Source organism: Aythya fuligula, chromosome 24 (assembly GCF_009819795.1).
Source record: "Aythya fuligula isolate bAytFul2 chromosome 24, bAytFul2.pri, whole genome shotgun sequence".
NCBI lineage: Eukaryota > Metazoa > Chordata > Aves > Anseriformes > Anatidae > Aythya > Aythya fuligula.
The window spans coordinates 1369723-1394507 of record NC_045582.1 but is presented as its reverse complement, the minus strand read 5'-3'; the positions used below and the strand labels follow the sequence as shown (position 1 = coordinate 1394507).

The window sequence follows — 24785 nt, the reverse complement described above, 5'->3', positions numbered from 1 at the left end:
GAGGTGACCTCGTTGCTCTCAGCAGCTTCCTGAGGGGAAACAGAGAGGGAGATGCCAACTTGGGCTCCCTGTGAACCAACGGTGGTATTCATGGGGACAGCACAAAGCTGCACCAGGGAAGGCTCAGGATGGACATGAGGAAACATTTCTTTACGATGAATGTTGTCAAACACTGGAATAGGCTGTCTAGAGAGCTGGTTGATGCCCCATGCTTGTCAGTGTTTGAGAGATGTTTGGACAATGCCCTCATTCATATACTTGAACTTTTGGGTAGCCCTGAGGTGCTCTGGCACTTGGACTTGATCATCGTTGTAGTTCAATTGGAAGTGACCTATTCTGTTCTATTTTCCAAAGGATGTGTACTGGGGCTTGAATATCCATTGCTAACATGCTGGCCTTTCAGAACAGGAGGGCTTGTGTTTCTATTGAAAGAAGAATCTGGCTGCTCCCTTGATGCCTGGCCACCAAACATCCCCCAATTTATCCTGAAGTATTTTCATGTGTGCTCCACTTCCACATTAACCTCCCCCCGTGAAGAAACAATCCAGAAAGCCACCGCCGGCTCCTCCAAGCCTCCCAACACCCCAGCTGCCACATGTGGCAGGGGCTGGCCGGGGGCCGAGGTGGCATCTCGGTGCCATCGCTCCCTGGGGATGCTTTGGGAAAGGGCGGCTCTGGAGCCTGTGGGACACCGGGCAGGGGAGCAGCTCCGGCCCGGGCCCACCGGGAGATCTTGGGGAGATCCCCCCCGGGCACGCCGCCACCTCACAACCACCCCGGGCTCCGCCGTTGTCGCCCGCCCAGCCCCGGGCAGCTCGGGGGAGGGAATGAGGGCGGGAGGCGGCGCGTAACCGGCTCTAGGGGCGCATGAGCGAGGCTCGCAGCGGGCTGCAGGGAGGCGGGCACCGGGGGAACCGCTCCGCCGGGGCGGGCAGGCAGCCAGCACCGCTCCGGGCCCGGGCTCGGGCCCGCAGCCGCAGGTAACGGTCGGCCGGCGGCAGCACCGCTCCCGGAGCGCCGCTCGGTGCCCGCTGAGGGGAGCGGGGCGGCGCCATTTTGGGGCCGGGCCGGGCTCTGACGCGGCCTCCGCTGCACGGAGCCGCCGGGGTTCCTCGGGCGAGCTCCGCCTGAGGGAGAGGGCTCGCGGGAGGCGGAGACGGGGTCCCAGAGCCCCTCGCAGAGCTTCGGCTTCGTGGCCGGTGAAGCGGTTCCGGAGCTGCACCGCCTCAAACCCCCTTCCGTGGGTGTGCGGGAGCTGCCTCGCTCCGTGCCCGGGAGCCTCGGGGAGCGGTGCCGGGGCAGCCGAGCCGCCTGCCTGCCCTCGGGTTATCGCTGAGCCGCTGTGGAAAAGCCCCTGTGAGGGTTCCCTGCTTCTCTCAGCCGTCGGAGCAGTCCCTCTGCTAGTGCTGAGGTGGGCGAAGTGGCAGCTGAAAGGCTGGCTCGGTCAGCCCCTGACACTCGGTGGGCACAAAGGCAAGGAGAAAAAAAAATCCACATCGTAGCCATCACCTATGAGCTTCTCGGTGTGCAGGTGCCTTTCCTGGCCTCCTCATCAATAGGGTAGTTTCTGGGAAGATGTTAAAGTGTCCCCGCTTTCAGAAATGGGCTTTTACTGCTGTGGTATATCTGGGTTATGGAAGCTTTATGAAGGCTTTGACCAATATATCTGGGTTACAGACGATTTATGTAGGCTGTGAACTGCAGTAGGTCTATTTTCTGAGGTAATGGGGGCATGACGAAGTATATCACATCTCTGTTTAATCTCTGACCCCATGAACAGCATCCATGTGTTTAGCCCTTCCCACACATCAACAGGCCTCTTCCTGGGCAAGGGAGGTGGCTCAAACACCTGGGCAAGGACACACACACAAAATGAATTGTGCTGTAGAGTTTTAGATGAATCTGTTCACATATCCCTTTCGTACCGTATGGCTGAAAGGGTAGATAAATGATTTTGAGCCCCCCTTTCAAAAGTCACATGCCCGTGGCTGAATTTAGTGCCTTGAAGCCAGCACTGAGTATTGACAGGAGGATGGCAGCGATGAATTATTGAACGTGAAATACTTTTCAGTCTTCTGAGTGTTTAGTCCAAGCAACTGAGTCTTAACATGGATTTTACAGAGCATGGGAAAGGCCTCTACAGGAAGCCACCATTTTGACTGCTGTGCCTAGCTCATCTAAGTCTAGCGCTCTTGAGTTTTGTGCCACGTTTTTGAGATCTTAAAACATATATTTTCCATATTGCCGGGTAGGATGCTGTTTGGCTAAGAGTCTGGAAAATAACCTGATTTACTTTGGTTTTGGTGCTAAGTGAGTTTGTCTGCAGGAAGCACGCGTTCTCACAGAGTGGGCAATTAAAGCTCTCTTGATAATCAGAGAATATTTCAAATATGTGTCAAATTAAATGGAGTAGTAAATGTACCAGAGGGATGGGTTGAATGAATTGTGTGTCCTATACATTTCTTCTGGCATGAAGTGGCAAGTAGAGGATGGAATTTGCATATTTCTTCAAAGCAATATGTAATAGGAATAGTCTTGAAAGTTAATTAAATGAATTTTCAGCCTGTGTTCTACAGTGGGGTATGATCCATAAATCAGAACAAAATTTCAGCTGCCTGTGAGCTCACCAGTTAGAGAACACACATAAAAGCACAATATACATCCTTTATTGCGTTCAGTAAAGAGTGAAGTACCTCTCTTTCTTTTTGTGTGTATGCTGTTATGGCTGTTTCTTTTTCTGCAAGCAAGAGTTTGAATAATTTTGTGAGCACAAACAAGATTTTAAATGCCAGGGAGGACACAAAATGTTCTATCCTGGACTATTGATTATAAGTGTAGATTCAATTTTGCAGTTTGAAATGAAATATTTCTGGAGTCATTTGCTCTCAAGAGAAATCCACAATAAAAGCATCTAATGGAATTTTTGGTGCAAAGGAGTCAGCCTTATTTGTTGCAGCATCCTTAGTACCCATGACCAAGGCTGATGGAGTGACACTCCTGCTGGCTTTAATGAGTTGCATCTAATCGTAGCACGGTCTGCATTGGAATGCCAGAACATCTTCTCATGATGGCATCTTCCTGCATGCTCTGTCTATTCCTGGGCATATGGTGTTCATTGGTGCTTTTAGCCATCCATTCTGTACTGTACTTTTTCTTTTCTTTTTGAGAGAATTACTTAGGCCTTCTAAAACTTGAGACTAGAATAGGGAAGCATCTGTTCTCTTCAGCATTAACTCTATCCAAGATATTGTAAAGTTATTATATAACACAGATCTTACATTCTTGTGTGTTATTGCGTATGTAGAAGAATAACCGAAGGACTCTGCCTGATTCATGTTAAACCAAATGCTTAAAAGTTGTACTAGGAATTTGCTATTTTTACATGATTTTCATTTTTCTCATGTGCTCAAGCTTAGATTTTATCTTTACTCATTTCAGGAGTGCCTCTGAATTGCAGTCCAGAAAGAAGAAACAATCGTCTTGATTTAAGTTGAACGTTTGTGTCTAAGACTAAGAACAAAGCCATGCCAGTGCTTTCGGAAGACTCAGGTAACTAATCTGCATGCTTTCAAGAGACTGGTGACTGAAAACTCGGTGTACGTGCAGGAAATGAATTCATGTTGCAGTTAAATAAAATAACATTAAGATGGCTCAGCTAGATTTCATGGGAGTTACATGAAACAATATATACAAAGACAGTCGAGTATAAAAGGTGGAATTGAATAAAGTTATTAAGATTTCAGGAAATACCTGGTTTCATAAGAATTCTTGAATCCCTGAATGAGCGTATGCTAGTAACCAGGCTCCTATGGACAAACCTCTGTATAACATAGGCTCCTATGCATGCTTGTTAAATATCAGCCCTTACACCTCTGCTGCTTGCTGTGCCACCTGTTATTTTATTTTTTTTAATCAGCCATGGTCCACCAGGAAAAAACTGATGTTTGTCTGCCTCTGTACACTGCAAGATAGGGATATTGACGGTTTAAGCACTTAGAAAACTAGCCACAAGCTTTGCTTTCAGCTCAGCACCAGGCCTTTTCTTCTCTGGTCAGACCTGACTTCCTAAAAGTTGCCTCAGAAGTAGAAATGGCAGGGTAACACTTGTAAATAAAGTTCCTTGGGAAGCAGAGCTGGTGGCTGTGCAACAAAGGAGGTGGCTCAGTCACCTTGTGAGTCTGCTGTGATGCTGTAATAACTCAAAGTTTGTTAGAGGGCCAGCTGTTACAGGAACAAAGGGAAATGAACAAAGGGAACAAGGGGAAAACTTCAATTGTAATAACTTTAAAAAGTGCATGGTTGTAGTATTTTTTGCCTTAATATATGTTGTGTCTCAAGCTGTATTTACTGCTTAAGAAGGAAGCATTAAAAATGAGTGGAGGTTAAGCACTAATCTATGTGCAAACTTAATAATAAGCAAGATGGTACCCAAGTAAATGTAGTTGACACTTAAGTTTGTAATAGAAGATCCTGTGAGACGTGCCATTTACAAAAGTTCTATTCTGTCTTGAATTTAAACCTAGGTTTACATGAAACTTTGGCTCTTTTGACATCTCAGCTAAGACCTGATTCAAATCATAAAGAGGAAATGGGATTCCTTAAGGACGTCTTCAGTGAAAAGAGTCTCAGCTACCTGATGAAGGTAAAAGTTTACCAATTTACATTTTCCTTACAGGTTTATTTATTCTCTGTTCCCTCAATTTATCAACCATTTGCTTTGGCAAAGCTAACTTCTTATGGCATAGAACTCAGTTCTGACCAGAGCACATATTTATTTGAGCACAAACATGGAGAACATTCAATGAAAATTGAGAAACTTTGTTCAGACAAAAAAATTTCTGCCTGGTGGTGGGTGGTCATGTTGAATTGTGTAATTGGAATCAGATTGGAAGTGCCATTCTTAAGGTTTAGTTGATAGTTGGATTGAGAGCGTTTTATAGGTTACTTGATGTGATTGGGCACTGCATGTGCATTTTGGCAATAGCTAAAAAGCCATGTGAAATGCCTTCATTTTTCTCTTATGCTGCTGAAGTCCTAACAGATCTTCTGGTCTGTGAAACTAAGATTAGCAAAAAGAAAACTCAAAAACTCCTAGACAAAAAAATGACCTCAAGAGAGAATATTTTTCTGATGCTAGTCTCAGAAAAGTTATACATAAAATATTCCATGTATATTTAGGAAGTTTTGTATCTCTCTGTGGTAATATACTCGAATACTCTTTTTTAGATTCATGAAAAACTCCGTCATTATGAAAGACAGAGTCCAACTCCTGTTTTACATAGTGCAGCGGGATTAGTTGAAGATGTGAGTAAAAATTCTTGTTTTCCTTTTTATCCCCCTTTCTTCTTTAAGCCTGCTCTTCTAACAAATGAAAGCAATTGTGCTCTGTATTTCTCCTCTCTCCTGCTTCCCCTCCTTCTACCTTCCTCCTCCCTGCCCCTTCTCTATCCTCCTAAGCAATCAGCCTAGTGCAAGAATGCTTCCATTGTTTCTCTCTTGTTTGTTTGTTTGTAAGGATTGGGACTCCAGGGTGCATTTTGGTATCCAGGCTCTGTAGGGGTACAGGGAGACTTCTATTGTGTGATGCATGCAGATAATGCTGCCTGGTTATAGAAACAGTGTTAAACTGCTTTATCACAGCATAAACACAAGAGTGTTGTTTCACATACCACTAGTGAATTCTGTATCGAGTGTCTAGAATTACAGACGCCTTTTATTTTCAAGTTGCTCATTTTTATTTTAAAGGTAATAGAAGAATTGCAGACTGCACCAGTGAATAATGAAGAAAAAGAGCTTCTTCAGCTGTTGTCAACACCACATCTCAGGGTAAAAAAAATACACCGCAGACCTTAGTCAAATTCTTTCGCATAACTCCCAACAGTATTCTGTACAGGAAAAGTTACTTTGGGGAGTCTGTAAGAGAAATCAAAAGCCTCCTACAAACTAGTTCTGTTCCACTGTGGTTTCCTGCAACAGGCTTTAGAAAGTGAAGGGGATTGAGAAGACACAGTATTAATGCCTGGACTTACTTTACGGATTGACATATGCCACCATATAATTTACATGGTGGATAAGATAATCACCATTAAGAGAGTCTTTGACTTCCCTCTTTTTCTGAAGTGTATAGACGCAATGAGACAAGTGCAAAGGTGTGTAGACTAAATGAAAAGAGTAACTGACCGATATGACTGAAAAGCATGGGTCAGTTTGTGAGTGAGTTCCTGTCTTTGAAAGTCCAGGAGAAGGGAAAGGAAACACCCTGTGTTCTTCCACCATGTATATTAGTGCTTTGACAGTAGATTAGCTTCTTATTTCTTTTTATTAATGTAAAAAGAGCAGAGTTTAACACTGAATACAGGCCTTTTCAGTATTATAGCCGGAAGACCAATAAGAAATCACTTATTTATGCTACAGGACTTCTGTGTAGGATTTTCCTTAAGATAGCTTTTTGGGGAGTTTTTTTTTTGTATATATATTTTTTGTTTTTCAGTTTGCTGTAATGTCTGAAACATAACTGGAAAGCTGTGATACTCCATTACATTACTGTTTCTGACTTTCTTTAAACAGGCAATGCTTGTAGTACATGACACTGTAGCACAAAAGAACTTTGACCCAGTCCTTCCACCTCTTCCCGATAACTTTGATGATGATTTTGATGAAGAATCAGTGAAAATTGTTCGGCTAGTGAAAAATAAAGAACCCTTGGTATGTTTAAGATAATCTGTGTCTAGTCATACAATTCTGTAGTGCAAAAGAGTTATTGTAAGTACAGAGGAGGTAGGTGAAAGAATCTGAAAAAAAATTAGTGTTCTGAAGCTAGTAAGATAGCATGAGAAGAAAACTTTGGTAAACACACCTTCACATCTTGCATGAGATACTTTATAGATACGTGTTCATACCTTAACTTTGCGGGGAGTATGACCTCTGAGGAAGCAGTATATGTTAAAGTAATTATGCTTATTATACATATTAATTATTTTATTTTTGTAGCTAATGTAAAATGAATACCTTCATTTACATGAATGTCAGTGATGTATGGTAGGAGTATATTTGATGGCTATATGTAAACCGTATATTGATATAATATTAATTTATACAATTGGAAGTGGAAGAATTAATTTCCTAAGAAAAAATAATTGCACTGGGGAAGAGATCTGCTAAAGTGCTTTTTGAAACTGTACATGACAGTAGGTAGTAGAAGAAAGCAGGGACTTGATTCCTGATTAAAGTTTTATATTGCCAGCAGAGCTCGGAAGGAAAACAAACACATGGAAAAAAAAAAACACCTAATACTTGGTTTTCCTCCCTTTTATGCTTAAAAGGGCTGGCTCTACTGTATAAAGATTCAGAAGACACATAGAGAAAGCTCATTGCAAGGTATTGCTTTGCACACTTGAGTGACTGATCATGACTATAATGTGTAGGTGTGTGATAAACACTGAGCACAGTGGTCAGAAAAAGAGGGTGCACACATCTTCCTGCAATCATTTGAGATAGGCACTAGCAAAAATTGAATAGTGGTGAAAATTGTCAAGGAGGAAGACAAAAACTATAATAGAAATGAATTCCAATTTAGAAGATATACTAGCTTACACATTATTTTGTTGCTTAGTGTATCCTAAGGAAATTTCTTATGATGGTTTCTTTTTTTGGGGGGGGTTATGTTTTATTTCAGGGAGCTACCATCAGAAGAGATGAGCATACAGGGGCTGTGATTGTAGCAAGGATCATGAGAGGTGGTGCAGCTGATCGCAGTGGTAAATTTCTGAAGAAAGGGGGATTTAAAATAGCATTTATAAACTGTTTTAAAATTCCTAGAATCATGCACACACACATGCACTATATACACATACCTAGAGCAGTAACTTCTAGCTAAATCTAATGGTTTTTATTTAAATATATGTAGACTATTTTGTTAAAAAGATACAACTTGCCTAACTCTTCATAGGCAACTGTTAGAGGTCAAGTCTGAACTACTATGTGGGCTCTCTGTGTAGTCAGTGGAGAGAGATGGACATTGCTGGAGAATGAATCATCCCAACAATGTTGGAATGGGTTTCCACTGCTGGAATTGCCTTTCTTTCCCATTGACTCTAAGGGGAGCCTATGTGGTAAGCTCATCTGACAACTGAATTTCAGGTGTCTGATGGCAGGAGAGGCTTCCCTGCACAGGCTTCAGCATGCTTTCAGATTCTACAGGGTTAATTCATGCAAAGTTTGACCTTTTGTTTTCTAGAAGGTGCTCATCCAGACTTTATTAAATTAAACTGAATTGGCCTTATATGTGATTCATAGAATCCAAGCCTCATGCACTTCTCTAATATACAGGTAATACAATCCCTGAATTAATGAATTACTGTGATGAAAAAATATTAGCTAATTACAGTTTTTTCTTGACTGTTACCATTTCTCATATTAGCATAATCTGATAAATGTAATGCAAAATGACTAGAGCGTGTGCTTAGCATTTCCGTATTTCATCAGTAATCTATTATTTTAATTAGATACATTTTTGTCTAAAAGAGGCACTAGGAAAAATGCCAACAGAGATGGGAGAGGTAGGTTTAAGCCTTAGAAGAAAGGGAGGAAAAGAGATTTTTATTTTTTTTTTTAGTTTTAATCTTACATCTTGATATGCTTGGTGTTTTCAATGTATCGTGAGTTGTTTTCTGTTTGCTTTACCGACAAAGTCTTATAAGTCACTAAGTAGTAGTTAGACTGCATACAAATGCAGTATTTCTTACTTACCTGGGTAAACAAACCTAAAACTCGTAAGGGCCTTTTCATGGCTTGTGTTTTTTGTTGTGGTGCTGTTTTGTTTTGTTTTTTAAAAAAAAAACAAACTCCAACAGTGTTTCAGGGACCATGTGGTGTTGATTTGTCAGTTGACAGCCATGTTATTCCTGCCTTTATAGTCAGCAGCTTGTCTCCTGACCTTACAGAATGTGATCGTTCTTAGGAAACTGTTCCGGTTTTGCATTCTTAATGCTAATCCAAATATAAAGACAGTGACTTTTCCAAAGTATCTCACCACATGTGCTCTGACTCCACATTGGTCTCATATGTGACTGTGGTGCGTCAAAAAAAAAAAGCCATGTGGATGAAGAGCACATTGCCAACAGAAACGCTTGGCTGTAGTAGGAAATCCACTAAGCTGAGGGGGAAAAGAAAGGGAGTTATGTGCTATTGACGTAGGTCAGACATCAGAGGAGTGGTGCTTTCTGGTCTGTAGACTTACTTTAATATACTTGTCTTTTCAGGTCTTGTCCATGTTGGAGATGAACTGAGAGAAGTCAATGGTATTGCTGTGCTTCACAAACGACCAGAAGAAATAAGTCAGATTTTGGTCTGCACTGATTTTTGTTTCAAGATCTTTTCTATTGGGTGATCTAGTAAATACAATAGCTGATGAGATATAACCATGAGTTTAAGCTGTATGTATAGAGCTAAAAGATGGAATCCCTGCTTGTCTTTGCAATAAGAGTTGTTCTTCTCACCGTGGATTATTTAGTCCTCTTCTTTTGACTTCAGAAACTTCCATGGAACTGAATCGGTACCAAGTAAGATACAAATATAAAGTTACATGTTGCATTGTCAAGAAAGTCCCCTTCATGCTTTGTTTATGACAAGCAAATTGCAAATTAAAAGTGTGTTCCTAATACAGAAGCAGTTTATTCATAATATGGTATGTTGGGAACCAGAAGGAAGTCAGCTGTGTGTCCGTTACAGCTGCCAGTCTGTTCTGTATTACCAGATTTCTTGAGGCATTGCCAAATTCGTGCTTCAAGCTTCTCTAACCCACAAATATTGATAGCTCTTTCTAAACCTCCACATCTGTGGTCAGCCTGTTGTGTTGCAGAAAGTGTCATAGCTCTTACTCGTCTCTGACTCCCCTCTTGTGGCTTGGTTCCCCCTTGTCTTGGTGTCAAGTGGGGTTAGTGACGCATTAAGAAGAAAAACAGCCCTCAGAGACAGAAGTATTTGGCAACGGTTCCATCACCTGATTTTAATTTTGATCAAAATTATACTGAATAAGGAGAATGACCCCTTTTAAATCAGGAGGGGGAAATCAAACCCATCCTTTGCAATAATGTATAAAGTTTATTTGTGGGGGCCCTGGGATGGTATTCATCTGTCATGTTTTAAATGCCTGCAATGTAATTGTTTCCTTTTCATGGTTTATTTCTGAGGAAGAACCACAAATATTTATCCAAGCTGATTGTATAGCTTTTTAATCTGTACAGAACAACAGGCTTCTATGGGACACAGTTCATCTCATGCAAAGGAATGTATCTAAAAATAGATTAGATAAACCTATTGTAAATTTCCAAGCACCTAGAAGCACTTTTAAATTTACTGTAGCAAATAAGTGAAATTTGTTAGCAAAGATGCTTAGAATGAATGTAGATGTCTATATTTGCACCCTGAGCAGTTAGCAAGAAGAGCTGTTATCTGTGAAAACAAAAATATTTTTAAATGGTGTATGTCAAAAATATTTAGGCTGCAAAAACTTAAGTTTGTATCAAACTTTAAGCCACAGAAGTTTTTCATGACATATGAACTGTAATCCAGAAATTAATTTGGTTGCTAAAAGGAAATGAGGGAATTTTAATGCACGTCTTATTATGTTCTAGCTAAGGAGTTACTGTCGATGAGTGTCTCCAATAGGGAAGACGCTGTTTTGGAAGATTCATGGAACATCATGATAGCCTCTATAATGAAGTTAAATAGTAGGTTAGCTTTGCCTGTTAAAGTTCTGAGAAGAATAGAAAGGCACTTACTCCTAAATTGGAAATTGAATGGTTTGCATTGTGTCCTTATTGTGCTTTCAATGTTTAAAAAAATACATAAAAAATAAAAATCTCTTTTTCTCAGGCTCAGTCTCAGGGATCAATAACATTAAAAATAATTCCAGCCGTTAAAGAAGAAGATCGTCTAAAAGACAGCAAGGTATGTAACTTGGTGGAATACTGAAGCACAGTTTTCATACTTGCATTTACAGGGATGCCAGTATTTTCTAAGATTCCTGCTGATTCAGTGAGGGGCAGCACAGAATTAGACCCATAATCTAACTAAAAAGATAGTAGGGCACTTTCTTGACGTAAAAGATAGTGCCATCTTATTCAGTATAATTACTTAGATGACTTCTGTCTTCTTTATCTTGGCACATGCTCATTCGTAACGTCTCTGAAATCTACCCTCTTGGTTTGGTTCACATAATTAAAGCCAGTGTTCATGCCAGTCTCCTCTTACCACATCCACTCTTATCTGTCCGTTATCTCTGGGCATTTTGCCACTCACTTGAGATAAAACAGATCTACCCGTGAGCAGAGCTGCATTCATCATCTGACCATGTTAGGTCATGGCAAACTTCAGCACACCTCTCTGAGTGCTTCATTTGGCCTCCTTGATCAGCAATGACGAACTGTTCAACTCATCCCTTCCAGGATACCTCTGTCAACCTCTGTTGCTGCTTCCCTGCTCTCAGTTGATGAATTTTTCCTTGAAGTGCCTCAAATTACTTATAAAAGTGGTTCTGCTTTGATGTGTTAAGTAGTGACAAGATGCAAATCAAAAGATGAATAGTAGATTTTGATGCATTAAGGGAACGTTCTAAAGACAGCCTTTATAATAAGGCTACTTTGCCTTGAATCCTTCTTTACTGTTTTCTCTCTCCCCTTAATTTTTTCTTGCTTGTTGTGTTTTGTACTTATGTAGACTGTGAAATGTGCTTACTTGGGACTTTGACTCTTGAGTCTCATGTTCCACGGTGCCAATACATAATGACTGGGTAGATGCTTGAAAGTTAGTTTATTTTTCTGCATAGGCGAGTAAGTCAAAATACAGGAGCAACTTGCTGGGATTCAATATTTTTGAGTAGCACAAGGCATAAAGGAGAGATGGAGAGCGTATAGTTTCCTAGTTAAGGATGTGTTAGGAGAGTGCCTTCTAACAGCAGTTTGAAATTCCAAATAGGACAAGAAGAAAGGGTATGTTGCTTTCTTTTGAAGGTGTTTATGAGGGCCCTTTTCTGCTATAATCCCAAAGAAGACAGAGCCATTCCTTGCCAAGAGGCTGGTCTGCCGTTTAAGAGACGACACATCCTGGAAGTTGTAAGCCAAGATGATCCTACATGGTGGCAAGCAAAGCGTGTTGGAGACACCAACCTCAGAGCAGGCTTGATCCCCTCAAAGCAGTTCCAAGAAAGGTCTGTCAGTGAACATTACAAGCTTTTTTTTTTTTTTCCTTATTTTTCTTTAACTAACCATATGGTGTCCCACATTTTTATGTTGCTTTTGTTCACAGGAAATGAAGGGCAGGATCATTCTAGGGAGAATAGCAGATGCTTAGAGGAAAGTGCTAGAAGGCTCCATCTTCTCCAATTATATAATAAACTTCCTAGCTTTTTGGGGATAGTTTGTAACTGGCTTGTGCTTTGTAGCATGACAGAAGCACTTGCAAAACATATTAGAAATGAAATGTGGAATATCAGTCTCTTGAGCTTCTTGCCTAATAGAGACATTGTATTTTGCAAACTTGTGCTTCCATAGTATGAGGAAATACTGATTTATTCTAACAGTTCTGAATTTAATGCATTAAATGCATGAAATAGTTGTTTGTTTGTTTTTATTTAAAAAAATAAAAAATGTATCTGGTGTTTCATCTGGCTCCTAAGAGTGTCTTTAGCTTAGACCCAGGTATCTGCAGCTAGAAGCTTTCTCTGTTTTCACAGCAGGATACATGTAACTTCTAAAGCAATAATATACCCAGTGTCTTCTATTTACAGTAGTAGGGGATTTACAGATTTAAGAAGGAATCTGATTTTGGCCTCTGGTTTTATTATGTGATTCTTACTCTAAATTGCTGCTTATATCTTCTCTGGACTGTGCATGTTGAATCAGAGACGTTTTTTTTCCAAGAAGTGCCATTTTGTTCTTTATTTTCAGTGCTATATGTATAATATATAAACTCTTTATAATTCTGAACATAAATGGCTAAATTGTGATTATTTTCTATTTAGACGACTGACTTACAGAAGAACTATAGGCACTCAGCAGAATCCCAAAATTGTGAAGAAGCCGTTATGTAAGTTCCTTAAGCGATGTCTTAGTTGATGCTGACTTAGCAGTAATGTTTTCTGATTTCAATAATGATGCTTTTCAACATGTTTTGTGTAATCTGTCACTGATTGATTTGCATGGATATAAGCTGCCACATGGGAGGATTTAGCTTTGAGCTTTATTCAGTGCTGCGGGTGCCTAGTGTTTTAAAAAATGGTCATGGCTGACTGTCTCTTTCTGCTCTAGAACACGAGTCTGTAAATGTTTTTTTAGGTGCTGTAAAACTTGTTAGTGTTCACATCTTTCCACAGTTTGAAACTTGAAAGCTGCAAAAATAACCCAGTGCGCACTTCTTCAAATTCATACATTAGTACATGAAATGACTGAGCTCATAGGAAAACAAACTGGGGCTTTAAGGAGGATAAAAGCCATTTGAGCTGTCAATACCATCTGCGTTTCAGGCTACAGGAAGAGTTCAGCTTTACTGGTCCGTTTCTTAGCGTTACAGAGATGGTCTTAGGCTTTAAAAGGGTTCTTGTTTACAGCTCTGAAGCCTCTGTCAGTGAATTATTCACACAAAACCTGCCACTTGTGATGAAATTGATAGTGATGAAAGGCAGGAAGCATTCTATTATCCCAGAATACAACGTTACTCTTGCTCTTAAAGTACTTCAGCCCGGCTATTACTGATGTGTGGGAGAGCCATGAGAAGCCCAACTGTGCTAGGAGTGCCACCCTCATGTAGACTAGGAATCTGGAAAGCGTCCCTCTTCGATGACAGAAGCCAGCTTCTGCCCCATGATGCTGGTGTATCTCATGAAGAAATACTCTTATGCTATGATGCTGAGTGAAGATGCTCAACCTAATTATAACATTGCATTATTCATTCGATTGAAGCTTTTCAGTATTAGTTTCCATTACATTCAATGTTAGGAGGCATGTAATGGGGATTGTTACTTAGGCAGACGTTTTTGAGACAATTAAGCAGACAAATGGTTTTAATACTAAATTATTTTTTTACTACTAAATTTTAGCATAAAGGTCTTTGATCAGTTGGTAAGGATATATTACTGCGTGGGTTTTTTTTGAGATATAAAAGCCTGATAAGCAAATCAGACCTAAAGAACCTTCCTTAGCATGCTCTCTAATTCTACACAATTATTTGTCAGTCTGTAATCATATCGACTCTGTCTTTCATGCTAACTGCAGATGATCAGTCTTCTGATAAAGGTGGGTACTCTCCTAACTCATTTTCTCTCTGAATGTAAACAAATCTAAAAGGTTTGGTAAGACCCCAAGCAAAGGGAGTAGTAGACATAGCTTATTCCTACAGCAGTTTCTTCCTTATATATTACTTAAACTAATTTAACTTGGATTGGCTTAGGTAATCCAAAGCTGGTTGTTCTCATTTGGGAATTATAAGCACTCAGTATTGATCTTAGGATTTCAGTATAGTGTTTTGCAGCTAAGGATCATGCTTTCATTTTTCATAATTCAGGGGCCTTGGAGGTAGTAGGTAGTAGTTGGGAGGCATTATTATTTTATTTTTTTTTAACCTAAATATGCATCATCATATTATTATTATTTTGTGTTGGCATGTGTCTGATAAAAAGCATGGTGTCATTGCCATTTTAGTAAAGAATAACTCAACAGTGATAATTTAACTTAATCAAAATGAAGACATTTAGAGAAGTTATTTTGGTCATCTCTGATTACCCTTCTTCAAGTCCAAATATCTTTGAAAAAGTCAGAAGAGGCAATGTAATCGTATCCATTTATAAATCCGTTCATTAAAATAGAGCTGTGTTTGTGGAGTCTTCTTGTTTTACTTAGTCTGAAAAATACACTTTTCAACAGCAGCACTGATCAAACATAAAAGCTGAAGGGTATAAATTCTGGAGACCATAAATACCGAGACATACAATAGTATTGTGCAATATTGACATAGAGGTTGTTGTTGTTGTTTTTAATAGAAAATACTAGGTAAGGCAAATACTTCTGTGTGTGTGTGATTCATATTTGTGTTAGAAAACAGTATACGCATATAATGCTGGATATAAAAATTTTCCTTTCCTCACCAACCAGCCAGATGCATACAGAAGGCACTGTTTAAGCTATCTCCTTCCTCTTCTTTCTCCCTCCTCTTCCCTGTGCCCTCCCCACCTTCTTTTGTTGCAGAGGACTGTGACTGTGAAGGATATTTCAATGGACATTACATAGGTGAGAAACCAAAATTCCCTTCCTTTTCCCTGTAAGAAAAAAAACCAAACAATTAAAAAGAAAAAATATAAAAAAATATATTTTTTTCAAAAATAATTTTTTAAAAAATAAAAAAAATCTACATACATAAACATTTCATAAACTAGATTATTTTTGTGTGAAGGTGCTTGGTTTTCTACCTGATAAACAGGTTTGTCATGGATTAGATTAGCATACGTGCAGTGATTTGATCTTTAAAAAAAAACAAACTATGAGACTAACTCGTATTCAAAGACTGTAGCTACTAACTGAACAGGAAGTTTAGGTAAATGAAGACATGGTTTTAGTGTTTCTTATGTTTTTTCCTCTACAGCTGGTTTACGCAGGAGCTTTAGATTAAGTCGTAAAGAGAAGGAGAACAATCTCAATGACACAAAGCAAGCAGATCAGGCAGATGCAACAGAGTTCCTAACGTATGAAGAAGTCACAAAATATCAGCAGCAGCCTGGTGATCAACGGAGGCTGGTTGTTTTGATTGGTAAGATACAGAATTGGTTCAAATTTTTAATATACTTCCTTCTTCCCATTTTTACGCCCACTCCAAGAGATTTTAATTTTTTATCTATTTTTTAAGATACCTATTCTTGGTCAGCATTTGTTATCGTCTCTTAAGTGACAATCCTTTAAAACACAAAAGCAAACAAAAACACCTCACCAAATCCTTCAAGAAATAATGACACAGGACTGTGTAATTTGCTTGATTCACTTTCAGTGTCGGGGTCTGCTTCTCAAACATGCAAGCTTATGCTGTCAGAACAATAATGAAAAGCTGGATGTTGGACAGAATTACCTATCAAAATTTTGCATGTAATTCTAATTCAGTGTGCTTAACAGCTTTTTGCTTAGCCAGTTTTCTGGAGAAAATCAAGCGTATCATACAACACTGACTGCTAGTATTAAAGATTTTCTGATTTACCGCCTGACAAATGTTTGTCCAAAAGCTGTCAAGGATTCGATTTGTTCCTGATAATATTCTTCAAAGTAAAATGTGGCAGGTCATGAGGTGTTTCATGGACAAGTTTCTTCAAGAACTCTCCTGTATTAGATTGTTTGTGTAAAACAGATTTATTTATTTTTTTTAACAGTATTTCATTCCCCACAAAAATCTGTAAGTCATTTCTATTTTATTAGGTTGCTTGGGGGCCAAATTAAATGAGCTCAAGCAGAAGGTTGTGTCAGAGAACCCACAGGAGTATGGTGTTGCAGTTCCACGTGAGTCAAATTTACTGACATTTGTGTGCTGCTGCTTTATCCCATAAATTCTGTTTAATAGTGTAGCGCTAGTTGCATTGATGAATGGTAATTTGTATTTCAAATGTTGATTATATGCATATTTCATAAGTAGTTGAAATTATTTTCTCATTGTAATAAACCATGCTTGCCTTTAATAGCTGAGTAGATGATTATATAACTCGATGCATATGCAGTCTGGAATTTTGTCAACTCAGTTGTTTTTTTAACTGTGTTTTTCCAAATGAATAGATTGCATTTTTCTCAAGGCACATTAAAAAAAAAAATAAAATAAAAAAGAGAGAGAGAGAAATTAAACACAGAAGCTAAAAATAAGATTGTAAGCTGCAAAAAAGGAACTTATGTGGAAAAGCTAATATCTTACGATTCAGCCAAAACAATGCAGTATTCAGTATATTTGTTTAAAAGAGGATGCTTTTTCTTCAAAATGTAATAAACTACATTTAAAGAGAGCAAAAAACAGCAATTAATATGTACAGGGGAAAAAAAAGTCAAAACTTTTACAAGGTTTTGAATTGTTGATTACTGTATCTAGTCTGTTCATACGAGCCAGTTGCAGTGATAGAGGAACAAGATGCTTTTGAAATTTAAAAAAAAAAAAAAAAAAAAAAAAAGACATTGAGGGCATTGTTGATAAAGGACTGTTAGGCAGGTGTTCAATCACGTGAGTAATTTTTACTTGAATCTAAACGTGCACACACAAAATACCAGACATTACTTCCATGCCAGGTATAGATTTCTAGAATGATCACCAAAGCTTCTCCTATATTAATAACAAATATTAAATGAAACAATGTCAAAAGCAGGGGATGTACATAATTGTGCAAGTTTCACAGAAGTGTGGGAACAGTGCTGACAGTAAAGGAAGCATTCTGAGCCTACTGCTGACAGATCAAGCTGCTCTTCTCCTGCATTAGCAGGGAATCAACTGAGCTGTAGCAGGAAGGCTTAAAGGAAACAGTTCAATGGGAAAAACGTCAGGGAAAGGTAGAGATGAAATAATAAAGGTAAGTCAAAAGTGGTCTACCTATAATGATTTTCTACTAAATGTATCATTCTTGGTCTACAAACTAATAATGTTACAGTTTTTGTCTTAATATAAATTCAAGGAATGTAAATGGGTAGGAAAATCTGACTTGTCTCCTATGTTTTGCTTCCTCTCTATTCTAGATACAACCAGGTCAAAGAAAAGTCATGAGAAGGAGGGGGTAGAATACAATTTTGTCTCTAAGCAATCATTTGAGACAGATGTGCAGCAAAACAAGTGAGTTAATTTTAAAATACTGACATAATTAGCAACATTTTTAAAACATGTTCAATTACATTTCGTGTAATACAAATACCAAAATCAGATGTAAACTTGGAGAAGCTGTTTGAGAAGGGTTCCACTTGCCAGTAAAGGTTTTTACTCAGTTTGGACTCTTAGTATGAACCCAGAAATCTAGTAAGAGACGATTCAGAAACAACAAAGGAGTGGTAGGAAGACCAAAAGTTAGAATCATAAGTTATATGATTGGTCAGAACTGAATCTAGTGAAAGTAACAGATAATTAGTTGGTCCTACTCTATCCTCTGTTTAATGTGAAAGATAGCATTGAGGAATTTTATTTGCAATTCCACTTTAAAGTGAATTGTAGACTAAATTTGTGCATGTAAAGGACTTTCTGGAAGATGAATTATGTTTCCTAGAAATGCAGATTTTGGCTAGTATCCCAGAAGAAGCTAAGTCCATATCCTTGTTGGCCTTGCTCTGTTTAATGTGAGAAACAAGTTTCTTCTGTTTGGCTTGAACATCAGTCAACTGAATTAATGCAGCTTCTTCCCCTGCTGTCAGTAGTGCTGATTCACTATTAGTGACATGTGAAGAAGACACTTGCTACTAAGCAACCAGAAGGAAAAAAAATAATTGGAAAAAGAAATGTTTTTTTTCCAGACTTCCCTCCTCCCATGTATTTAACTACTGTGACTTTGGGAAACAACTGTCAAATGATGAAAGTTAAATATACTTTCTGGACAGTATTTAATTATTTTTTTTAACTTTTTAGATTTGTGGAACATGGAGAATACAAAGAAAACCTGTATGGCACAAGTCTTGAGGCAATCCGGTCTGTGATGGCCAAAAAGAAGGTTTGTTTGGTGGATGTGGTACCCGAAGTAAGTTCTGCAGTTTATTTTAAGGAAAGCAAATGTTTCTTATTAGGCTGCCAGCCTAAGTAACGAATGTTGTTCACTGTTTGTGGCTACTCACTCTGCAGAGAGCAATGATGATCTTGGAACGTGCATTTCTGACAGGTGGCCTGGCTGCTAGCTGAGCAGAATAGGGCTCTTCAGAAAGCAATGAACTGTGTACAGTTACTAGATGCCTAGATGATACAGCTCACTGTGCGGTTTTATCTTGCTGTAGGAGAAGTGCACATTTCTGTCCTAGCCTGCTGAAGTCCCAGTCTGTGTTTACAGCATGGATGATTATTTTTTTTCCGTTCTTGTTCCTTCTTATTACTACTGAAACACTGCTAAAGTTGTAACCAGTATACATACTAAGGCATAGCACGCTAATCTTTCTTTGAAATTTTGATGCAGATCGTGCAACAAGTCAGGAAAAGACTTCTAATGTTATCTCAGATAAATTACAGATTTAAAATAAGTGTTTGTTACAAACAGTAACTTATCTGTCAAACCCATTTTTTGTCCTTTTCTCAATGTTTATGGCTATGTCTTTGTTTTGGAAATTGCAGATCAAAGCAGGGTGTGTGTGCAGTTAGACCATGCTCCAGGAAGCATACATATGCTTGTAATACCTTACAGGGCACTGACATTAATTTTTCTCTTGAAGAGCAAGAGGTTATAGTGGTCAGACGTATACTGCACAGGACTTGATTTCACTTGTACACACTATGATATTATTGATCCCAGCTTGAGCAGATCATTGGCATTCTATGCAGCAATAAATACAATATGGATTGACAAAAAATATCTGTTCACAGGCAGTGAAACACTTGAGGACTGCTGAATTTAAGCCTTATGTTATCTTCGTGAAGCCTCTCATTCCAGAAAAGAAAAAAAATGTCCTAAAATCTCCAGTGTCAGAAGAAATCTCAACGCCCTTCGTAAGTATTCTATCTTTACCTTTGAAACACGAAAGAGGTATTTGGGCTAGTATTTCTATTGTATGGAAGAGCACCTCTTCCATTACAGGGAGCATCATAGTTAGGCACTAAGTAGGTCCTGTGGACATCCAGCCTGTCAAATGGAACTTTAAAATGAGGTTTTGGACTCCCCTAAAACTTGACTATATAAGTAATGAGAACACACAAATTAATGAGAGCACATCTTACATGTGGATCTGTGTATGTTGGTGAAGGGTGCAGCCTTGGAAGATGCTACTGAATTCAGATAAACAGCTTTTCAGCTTTAGAAGAGTACAATTTCCAGATGTTAGGTTAGGCAGCACTTCTAATTTTGTAAAATGTTGTGTTAGTGTCTTACTTCCCTCTTGTAACATGTTTCTTCCCCCTCCCTAACACGTCTTGAATTTTTGAAACAGCCTGCCAAATTCCAGCTGTGGCATACGTCTCCTTAATCTCAGTTGTAAGATTTTTACATACCCTTTCCTAGTGGTAGCAGCTCTTGTTTTGTTTCTTTCAAAGTACTGATTTAGTGTGCTAGTATACTTAAAATGTTGATAATTAATTAAAGAAGCTTACTGAAAACTTTGTTTTATCTTTTTGTGTTGATCAGCAGGATGAAGAACAGCAAGAAATAATTAATTCAGCAACATTCATTGAAGAGCACTATGGCCATTTGATTGACACTATACTGGTGAAAGAAGATGTCCAGAGTGCATGTAATCAACTTAAAACTGTGTTAGAGAAGCTAAACAAGGATTCCTTTTGGGTGCCAGTCAACTGGGTTAGGTCATAGCTTGCTATCATCTATTTAAAGGAAAAAATTGTATAAAAAGTATCTTGTAAATATATGGATTAGAGAAGGGAAATGTGTCAGATTTGGTTCAAAACTGCCATTCTATCTAGAAAGTAATACATAAAGACTGTGGAAAAAAATGAAAGTCAAAAGCTGACACTGCCCCCTTGAATTGGAATCCTGAGTAGCAGCTGTCATTTAAAAGTGTGTACTCAGCCTAAACAGATGAGTAAAATGGACTGGAGTAACTTTTAGACTGTAAATACTGCATTTTGTAAGGTAAAAATTCACAGAGGGTCCCGTGCTTCCAGAGCGTTTAAGCAGGGCCAGGACATTAACCAGCTGGAAGTTTCAGTCTTCGGTGATGCTTTGTGTGGCCAGGTACGTCTGAACAAGGTACTCTTCCAGGAACAAATCTACCTACAGAACAAACTACTTCAGGTAGGTGGGAGGAATATTCTTTGGAGAGTGCTTATATCCTGTCAGTTACTTAAAAGTTCAGCAGACTTCCTTGCACTTAAGATCACTGGTTGCAAATCCTTTCCAGTCAGGCAAAAAACCTAGATCAGCTATGTAAATTGTATATGTGTTAGCAGCTGAGAAATGGGGTGGTTTTGTTGTTGTGGGTTGTTTTGTTTGTTTGTGTTTTTTAAGCCCAGCCTACACTTCCCAGTGCTTCTGGCTGTCTTGCAGAGTTAGTAATTAGTATGCTCGTCCATGGCTTATGCCCACTTTTCCCAGTCTCTTCCTAATGACACAGGACAAATGTAAAGCAACCTGTAAACAAACCTGCGTGACTGATCGATCTCATAAACCAGAGACATTTCTTTAGTCTACATTAAAATTGCATAACAATGTAAAATAGGACTTTAAGAAGCTTATTTTCTACAAGGTATCTTTGCAAATGCCACCTACTTGGGTACCACATGGACAGCAACATAGCAGCTCTGAAAGGCTGCGAAAAGGAAGAGGCAGAAGTACCAAGCAGGTGAGCTACAGCACTGAATAATTATTCTTCCAGCACTTATGAATACCTTTGTTTGAAATCAGGTAAAGGCTTCCAGAGCATGTTGTTGTCAACATCAAGTCCTAAGAGGAAATCTTAACTGTTAGAGGGCTTTGCAGGTATTGCAGGAAATGCGAATATGAAACCTGTATAGTTATTTTTAGGTGGGCAAGACGAAGAAAACACAGCAAGATCATTCTGGAAGTGCCTGTACCTTTTAGTTATTTGATGAATGTGTGGGTCTTGTGCAGGTGTGTTAGCTGAAACTTGTTCCTGTTTTCTATTGCCTCTTGAGTTCTGATCTTTCCTATGTACTATGCCCTTTAACAACACCTTCTGGTGCACCAGTCTTATTCTTTTAATCTTAACAGTATGATGTTATTCTTGGTCCAGTGCATTCAGCAAAACTAACACCATTGCTTATTAAAAACACATTTCTTACATACCAGTGTCACTGAATCTACGTTAACTCCAGCCCGGAAAAGTTGTGCATCCATCCCCAAACCTGTGCGCCCTGGCAACTTCTGTGTATCATCCTGCAAGGATAGTGCTTTTCACAGTCTGGTAGATCTGTTCTGGCTTGTCAGAGTAGATATGCTGCCAGATTTGTGGCCTCTCGCCAAATGCACAAGGATTCCTTCACACACTGGTGGCCTGTCAGCTCTGCCAGTAGGTTGCTATAATCTTGGCCCAGCACAGCCACCAAAGATAATGTGACGTATTAGAGGCACACTGACAAATCTAGTGACTGATGTGCCTTCATCCTGTGAAAATCTGAGTGTAATATTTTAAAACTATTTAAGTAACAGCATCTCAAACTAAGTAGATTTATGAAAGTATCAAATAGGCAGATTGATCTCACCATAGATTTATATTGCAGCTTACACTTGGTTGTTTTTTTCCTTTTCTTTACAGTCTGCAAAACATCAGATTGTTTAGAGAACAATTTAAAGAAAAAGAGGTAAGACAAAGGGTCAGAATTCACTTAAAGCAATGTTACTATCTAACATCTTAGCATATTCCAAAGGACTAGTGATAACTTAGTTTATGATCTAACATAGTCTAATAGTGAGATGTGCAAAGAATGCAAATTCATAAGTACAGTTGAAGTTACATTAACTGAAAATTTAAGATGTTAAGATATACTACAGCTGTTAAATATAAACTAAAATATTCAGTATGAGTTGAATAATCTTTTTTGAAATCTGTGCAGACACCCCATATTGATGTACAGTCACAGAGGTACTAACTTGAGATAGCTTCAGAAATACTTCATTTTTTTGATGTAAGGAAGGCTTTTTTAGATTCAAAGTAAATGATGGTGAGAGAATACGTAAGTATCTGCTAAAGCTTGAGGGTAGCTAAGATGAGCTTCTCTCACAGGAAAAAAGAACACATTTGATGCTCTTATTTATTCTAAAAATCCTAGGAAAAGGGTACATGCAGCAGATTGCTGTTACCAGGACAAGATTCCAATCCAGACAAAAACACTGAGTCCTTTCCAGGCCTGGTATGTGTTCCTGCCATTAGTGAGAGGAAAAAAAGAAGAGATTATAAAGAAAATCAGAATGTAAAATGTAATTCAAAGTCCTGTTTTTTAAGTGGTGCCAAAAACCCTAAGTCAAAGCACTTAAGCAAACTGAACTATTTTTCCCTTTCCCTACTTGCTCACACCTAAAATTAATGTAGCCTTTCATATTTCCTGTTAGGATTTGTAGTTACTGAATGATGAGCCTTGGCTAACAGCTACAGTGCCTGAAGTTTTCAGGCAGCTTTCCATCCATACTGGCTGTATTTAAAACTGTTTCCCTTTCTAAAATTAGTTGTGTAGTGTACATCCAGGGCACACTGCAGTCAGCGAACTCAGACGTACTCAGCTGGTTTTAAGTAATCCATATCTCCAGCCAAAGTTCTAATAGGATTAAAATAACAATTTAAAATATACACATTTCACGTGACTATGAAATGTGCACAGTCTAGAACCCTGATACCTTGAACTCAGCTTACGATACATGCATTGTTTTTATAAAGTGAAACCAGGTGTAAAACAGCATACCTAATTCACTTGAGAGGAGATACGGCATTTTATAGTCTGTTTAAAGTATCTGGTGGTCTGTCAAAGGGAAAAAAAAAAACGTTACAGGTTTTATCATCAAGTGTTATTAGGCATTGTTACAAAACCACCTAATTTATAGAAATATAATTCATGCTATATTTCCTACTCGTACGCATCCAGTTCTTTTACACCAATTAATAATAACATTCATAGTCAAGTCACCTATGCATTACTTACTCAAGCAATTCAGTAGTTATGTATGGCCAAGCTGGGCATAGGTTTTAGGTATTGCCATATCTGAGAACTTGAGTTAGGATATCTTTACCTTAATTGTCAGAGAGTCAGAATCCCAGAAAGCTAGCATAATGGGCTTGCCATACAGAACCTTTTAAAGCAAGCCTAGGCTTGCCTGACAGTTTTCACCAAATATGAATCATCTGTAGCTATTGATTACAGTCAGTGAGTTAACTTTCACTCCCTGAAGCTTACCTGGAATGTAACATGCCCTGTAGAATAATCACAGCCATGGTCATTGCCAGGGAGGAATCAGAGATAAAAATGCATTTAATGTAGCCCAACCTCCAGCACAGAGCCATGGCCCTCTGAAATGCTGCTAGTGTGGTTAGGGAAAATGAAATCTAGGACCCTGGTTGAATCACTTAAACATCACAGGACAGAAGCATGAGAACAGGGAGGGTACTTGGTCATCAGGGTTTACATCAGCTTCTTCGACTAAAATAAAATGAAGCTATGGGCAGTCCAAAAAAATTATAGTGATTGAGTTGTCCAAAATGGGCTCACAAATTTACTTTGTTTTAAAAATTGTTAGAGCTGCACATTAAACAACATGCAAACCAAAAAAAAACCCACAACCCTGAGTAGTATGCCTTCAGCATTTATGTTTCTGGGACACAACTTCTTCTCGCACTTGTAAATTGAAGCCTTTCAGAAAATGAGAAGGGACAGTAATTCTTTTGACAGGTAAATTACAACTTTTTTTTTCTAATTCTGAAAAAAATAAAAAACAAATGTACTTTCAAAGAAGCATGTATGAGAAAAATCCATATATAACAATGTTAATCTGGAATGTATATAATAGCAAATTGTTCTTTATACTAAAATATATACTAGGTAATAGGTAATACTTACTGAGAATATCAGAATAAAATAGCAACAAAATTCAACTTCAGCAAGGCTATTGCCACTTAGACCATGCATGCTTTTTTCATACA

General features: G+C 38.6%; 1 protein-coding gene across 2 annotated transcripts; it reads left to right on the top strand.

Annotated features, from left to right (window-relative positions):
* Positions 1–878: 878 nt before the first annotated feature.
* On the top strand, positions 879–24411 carry MPP3 (membrane palmitoylated protein 3). 2 transcript variants are annotated; one of them, XM_032202647.1, is made up of 19 exons: positions 879–980; positions 3439–3549; positions 4524–4642; positions 5227–5304; positions 5746–5826; positions 6568–6705; positions 7676–7757; positions 9261–9346; positions 10876–10950; positions 12012–12208; positions 13022–13086; positions 14271–14291; positions 15240–15281; positions 15634–15798; positions 16452–16532; positions 17742–17835; positions 18616–18724; positions 19555–19677; positions 20309–24411. In XM_032202647.1, the coding sequence occupies exons 2-19, from the start codon at positions 3525–3527 to the stop codon at positions 20489–20491; spliced, it is 1764 nt and encodes a 587-aa protein (XP_032058538.1). In that variant the 5' UTR covers positions 879–980; positions 3439–3524; the 3' UTR covers positions 20492–24411. The 2 variants fall into 2 exon arrangements, with proteins under 2 accessions (XP_032058538.1, XP_032058539.1); XM_032202648.1 differs by having other exon boundaries at positions 880–980; positions 20312–24411.
* The last annotated feature ends 374 nt before the right edge of the window (positions 24412–24785 follow it).